This window comes from Cynara cardunculus (assembly GCF_001531365.2).
Source record: "Cynara cardunculus var. scolymus isolate 2C chromosome LG 17, CcrdV1, whole genome shotgun sequence".
Taxonomy (NCBI): domain Eukaryota; kingdom Viridiplantae; phylum Streptophyta; class Magnoliopsida; order Asterales; family Asteraceae; genus Cynara; species Cynara cardunculus.
The window spans coordinates 18,004,937-18,010,644 of record NC_037544.1 but is presented as its reverse complement, the minus strand read 5'-3'; the positions used below and the strand labels follow the sequence as shown (position 1 = coordinate 18,010,644).

The following is a 5,708-nucleotide window of genomic DNA, read 5'->3' as shown; positions in this document are numbered from 1 at the left end:
TCCTTAAACAATTCATTTCCAGCCAATTTCCCATTATCATGAAAAAAGTATGCATTTGTTAACACAAGAAAAAAATGCTGCTGTTTCCTCTTCTTAAAATTCGGATTACCCAGACAGTGGGCACAAACTTCCCACTGTCTACTCAAAAACACCAGATTCTTCCTTTATTATTTTTTTTACTTTTTCTCCATTCTTGCTTTCAAATTCAAATATTTACAAACTTTTGGAAATCCTTTTAAAAAATCACTGGGTTGGACAGATTATTTCCTCCGGGAGGAAATGCTTTATCTGATGCCCGTTAACTTTGAAAGTGCTATTATCTTGGGGATTTAAAAAATCTACAGTTCCGAATTTTCCCACATTGACAATGGTGAATGGTCCAGACCATCTCGACTTAAGTTTTCCGGGGAAAAGTTTTAGTCGAGAATTAAAAAGAAAAACTTTTTGACCACTTTCGAAAATTAGGCGATTTATCCTACGATCATGCCAAAATTTTGTTTTTTCCTTGTAGAGTTTGGCATTCTCGTAGGCATGAAATCTCCATTCTTCCAACTGATTAAGTTGGAATTTTCTTTTTGCTCCCGCCGAATTTGCGTCCAAATTAAATTCTTTTATCACCCAAAAAGCTTTATATTCCAATTCGAGCGGGAGGTGACATGCTTTTCCAAAAACTAACTGGTATGGCGACATTCCCAAAGGGGTCTTGAATGCGATGCGGTATGCCCATAATGCATCATCCAACTTGAGCGACCAATCCTTACGATCCGATCTTACAACTTTCTCTAAAATACTTTTAATTTCTCGTTTCGAAAGTTCGGCAAGACCATTCGTTTGGGGATGGTATGCCGTAGCTACTCGGTGTTGGATGTTGTATTTGGTAAGAACGGTAGATAGCATTCGATTCATAAAATGCGTCCCTTCATCACTTATCAAAGCTCGGGGCGTTCCAAAACGGACAAAAAATATTTTTATGTAAAAAATCGATTACCGTCTTAGCATCGTTCTTTGGGCACGCCTTAGCTTCCACCCACTTTGAAACRTAATCAACCGCTACCAAAATATACTGATTATTGAAAGACATAGGAAACGGTCCCATAAAATCAATGCCCCAAACGTCGAAAAGTTCAACTTCAAGAATGTTATTTAAAGGCATTTCGTTTCGTTAGGACAAGTTTCCCATTCTTTGACACTGATCGCATCTCTTTACAAAATCAAATGCGTCCTTAAACAATGTTGGCCAGAAAAATCCACTTTGTAAATTTTTTACGGCCGTATGTTGTCCACCGAAATGTCCACCATACGGCGCTGCATGACAATCTTTCAATAAAGAAGGAATTTCTAAATTTGGAACGCATTTTCGCAAAACTTGATCTGCTCCCATTTTGTAAAGAAATGGATCGTCCCATAAGTAGTGCTTACAGTCATGAAGAAATTTCTTAAAACGTTGACCGTKAAGATKWTGTGGCYTAAGCCCACAARCAAGGTAGTTGGCAATATCGGCATACCATGGAAGTTCATTTGGAGAATTGTCTTGAATTGCCAAAATGTACTCATCGGAAAAAGTTTCTTTTATCACATGGTTTCCCCCGCTCGACACTTTGCCTTCGATCCTTGATAAATGATCGGCTACTTGATTGTCGCATCCCTTGTGATCAACTATCTCTAGATCAAATTCTTGTAAAAGAAGAACCCATCTGATAAGCCTCGGCTTAGCGTCGGTCTTTCTAAAGAGATATTTGATGGCAAAGTGGTCCGTATGCACGGTGACTTTGGTGCCAATCAAGTAGGATCGGAAATGATCGAATGCAAATACTACCGCAAGTAATTCTTTTTCGGTGGTGGTATAATTTAACTGGGCCTCCATCAAAGTTTTACTTGCATAGTAGATGGGGTGAAAAATCTTGTTTCGTTTTTGTTCCAAAACTGCACCTACGGCCCAGTCGCTTGCGTCACACATAACCTCAAAAGGCATGGTCCAATATGGGGCAATGACAATAGGTGCCGAGACAAGAGCTTTTTTAATAGTTTCAAAAGCTTTTTTACAATCGGAGGTAAATTCGAAAGTTTGATCGACATGCAACAAATTACATAAGAGTTTTGCAATTTTAAAAAAAATCCTTAATAAATCTAAGGTAAAAACCCGCATGTCCCAAAAAACTTCGAATGCCTTTGACCGAAGATGGTTCGGGTAATTGCAATATTACCTCAAATTTTCCTTTATCAACTTCCAAACCATTTTTAGAAATCATGTGACCTAAACAATTCCTTCTTGTACCATAAAATGACATTTCTCCCAATTCAAAATTAAATCATGAGTTTCACATCTTTCCAAACTTTTTCTTTAAATTGGCAAGACTATTTTCAAAAGATGTACCAATGATGGAAAAGTCATCCATAAACACTTCCATAGTATCCTCAATCATGTCCGAAAAAATTGACATCATGCACCGTTGAAAGGTCCCCGGCGCGTTACAAAGACCAAATGGCATACGCCTAAAAGCACAAGTTCCGAAAGGACAAGTGAAAGTTGTTTTCTCTTGGTCTTCGGGTGCTATGTGAATTTGGTTGTAACCCGAGTAACCGTCCAAAAAGCAATAATATTCTTTTTCGGCCAATCGATCTAGCATTTGGTCAATAAAGGGCAAAGAAAAATGGTCCTTTTTGGTTGCTATATTCAATTGCCTATAGTCCATACAAATCCGCCATCCGGTGACAGTCCTAGTAGGGATGAGCTCATTTTTTCATTGGTGATAACCGTGGTTCCACCTTTCTTCGGTACACATTGCACCGGGCTCACCCATCCGCTACTGGAAATGGGATATATAATACCCGCGTCTAACCACTTCAAGATTTCTTTCTTCACAACTTCTTTCATAATAGGATTTAGTCTCCTTTGCGGTTGCACCTTGCCAACTCTATTTTCTTACAAGATAATCTTATGTTGGCAAAGGGAGGGACTAATTCCTCTAATATCTACGATGGTCCAACCTATGGCTCTTCTATGAGCTTTCAACACCTCTATCAACCTCAATTCTTGTTCATTACTTAATTTCGAAGAAATAATTACGGGTAATTTTTCCTCCTCCATAAGATAAACATACTTAAGGTGACTAGGTAACGGCTTTAACTCTAAATTGGGGGCTTTTTCTATGGGTGGTGGTTGGACAATTCTATTCTTAAAGTCAAGTTGCTCAAATGCCGCTATATCTTCCAAATCTTCTAAATCTTCCAACTCATCATTTTCTTCCAAAATGTCCTCAAGATTTTCCCCAACGTTATTTTTGTAGGGAATGTCAATCAAACTTATTTCTAGGTCTTCACCTAAAGCAGATATGACTAAACAATCGCCTACCTCTCCATGAAACTTAAGAGAATTAAACACATTAAATTTCACTTCTTGATCACTAACTCTCAGGTCAACTCCCCCTTTTGCACATCAATTAATGTTCTCCCGGTAGCAAGAAAAGGTCGTCCAAAGATGATGGGGACGTTCTTGTCAGCTTCATAGTCCAAAACTAGAAAATCGGCCGGAAAAATAAATTTATCGACTTGGACCAAAATATCCTCAATTTTACCTTTAGGATATGCAATGGACCTATCCGCCAATTGTAAAGTCACGGTCGTTGGACGGACTTCACCTATTCCTAGCTTGTTAAAAACTGACAATGGCATAAGATTAAAGCTTGCCCCCAAATCACATAGGGCATGGCCTTCTTCTTTTCCTCCTATCGAACACGGGATGGTAAAACTTCCCGAGTCTTTTAATTTGGTAGGAATTTTACAAGTAAGGAGCGCACTACATTCTTTGGTCAAAGCAACCGTTTCGAATTCGTTCAACCTCCTCTTTTTATGCAAAATGTCTTTTAAAAATTTAACATAACTTGGCATTTGCTCGAGATCTTCTATCAATGGTATGTTGATGTGGAGTTGTTTAAATATGTCCAAAAACTTCTTAAACTGCTCATCCACATTTTTGCTTTTCATTCTTTCTGGAAAAGGTAAATTCTGCAAATCTGGAGCTGTTTGAACAGATCTGTTCGTTTGGACAGTGGGCACAATCTTCCCACTGTCGGGTTTTTCAACAGAGAGCTGCACATTACTAGAAGTTGAAACAGGAACTGTTTTCTAGACAGAAGCAGGGACTGTTTTCTGGACAGAAACAGATTTTTGAGTTTCTTCCGTGGAAGGACTCAAAATTGGAAAATTTGACATATCAAAAGCATGTGAAACCTCGTTTTGATGTGTCAGTTATTCGACGGTTTCATTTATATCATCATTGACTTTTGAACACTCCTCACTCAACACGGTCACGACTTTGATATGGTTTTTACCCTTAGGGGTTTCCGTGTCACTAGGCAAAGTTCCTAAAGGTCTACCCTTGAGATCGACGGCAAATTGGCCGAGTTGCGTTTCGAATCTCCTTAACGTTGCATTGGTTTGGTTTATAAAACCTTTAAGTAATGATTCGAGTGAACCATTATCGTCCGATGCATTTTGCCTAGGCATTTATGAGTGTGAGGATTGTCCATTTTGGTAATTGTGCGAAGCACCTTGCCCATATCCCGGCGAATTTTGTGGCCAATTTTGGACTTGAGTAATCCCGGGGGGTTGAAGTCCAGGATTTTCGGTCCAAGAAAAATTGGGGTGATTCCTCCAATTTGAATTATATGTGGGAGAAAATGGGCTATATCTAACATGACTCCCAACATAATTCACCGAGACGGGATTTCCCGAGGTAATATTCATAAGAATGGCCCTCACCGCAAAAGACACAAGATTCAGGCATAGGTGGGTTGGACATAATGGATTGAACTTGATTATTCTCTCTATTCAAACGTAAATTGTTTTTAACCAAATTAGTTAAAGCTACAATTTGAGCATTTAAAGCAGAGATGGCATCAATTTCTTGGATACCTAAAGCAGACTTAGAAACAACAGCACGAGGATTTGACGATTCCGTATTATTATTTGAAATTCGTTCCAGAATGTCATGTCCTTCGTTGTAAGTTTTAGCTGTGAACGCTCCACCGGCCGTTGCGTCAAGAATAATTTTAGCGGAACTGGAGAGACTATTATAAAATGTCTCTAATTGAATGCAATGAGGGATTCCGTGATGAGGACATTTCCGTAGAAGGTCCTTAAATCTCTTCCATGCATCCGAAACTGCTTCATCTTCTTGTCGAAACATCATAATTTCATTTCTAATTTTTACATTCCTCGTCGGAGGAAAGTATTTTTTCAGAAATTTTTCCGCCAAATCATTCCAAGTTAGGATCGAGTTTGGTGATTGAGTATTTAGCCATGCTCTAGCTCTTTCCTTCAATGTGTAAAGGAAAAGCGTTAAGCGTAAGCCTTCTTGTGTAACTCCGGGAATTTTAAAATGATCCGTCATTTCGATAAAAGATTTTAAATGAGAGTGTGGATCTTCTGACGATAATCCCCAAACTGACCCATTGCGGAAATCATTTGGAACATTACGGGTTTTGGTTCAAAAGTTGTGGCTGTCATTTCGGGCCTACCAATTCCCACGGCCAACTGACCAAATTCGGGAGTTGCGTAGTCCCTGATGCCTCTATTTTTATCATCGGCAATGTTAACCGTGGCCTCCCGTGGAGGTGGATTATCCCCCATGGTTTGGTTACGATTATTTCTACATCTTTTACGTCTCCTAATGGTTCTTTCTAGTTCAAGATCAAGAGGTAAAAGTT

The 5,708-nt window shown here is 39.0% G+C and overlaps 1 protein-coding gene and 1 non-coding gene across 2 annotated transcripts; one reads left to right on the top strand and one right to left on the bottom strand.

The window, feature by feature from the left end:
• Positions 1-2,923: 2,923 nt before the first annotated feature.
• LOC112499882 lies at positions 2,924-4,506 on the bottom strand. Its single transcript, XM_025103154.1, has 3 exons — positions 4,282-4,506; positions 3,576-4,125; positions 2,924-3,426 (listed from the first exon to the last, which is right to left on the bottom strand). The coding sequence occupies exons 1-3, from the start codon at positions 4,504-4,506 to the stop codon at positions 2,924-2,926; spliced, it is 1,278 nt and encodes a 425-aa protein (XP_024958922.1).
• Positions 4,507-5,105: 599 nt separating this feature from the next.
• On the top strand, positions 5,106-5,209 carry LOC112501365. The gene has a single exon (XR_003067496.1). It is a non-coding gene; the product is annotated as a small nucleolar RNA R71 (small nucleolar RNA).
• Positions 5,210-5,708: the final 499 nt, after the last annotated feature.

What these genes read in the sequence shown, in the direction of transcription:
- LOC112499882 (XM_025103154.1), bottom strand. Translation starts at nt 4,506, where the DNA reads ATGCCTAGGCAAAATGCATCGGACGATAATGGTTCACTCGAATCATTA. An exon ending in TGAGTGAGGAGTGTTCAAAA is followed by an intron (nt 4,126 to 4,281) that starts GTCAATGATGAT and finishes GCTTCTGTCTAG; the next exon opens with AAAACAGTTCCTGTTTCAAC. An exon ending in GTCCATTGCATATCCTAAAG is followed by an intron (nt 3,427 to 3,575) that starts GTAAAATTGAGG and finishes GATGTGCAAAAG; the next exon opens with GGGGAGTTGACCTGAGAGTT.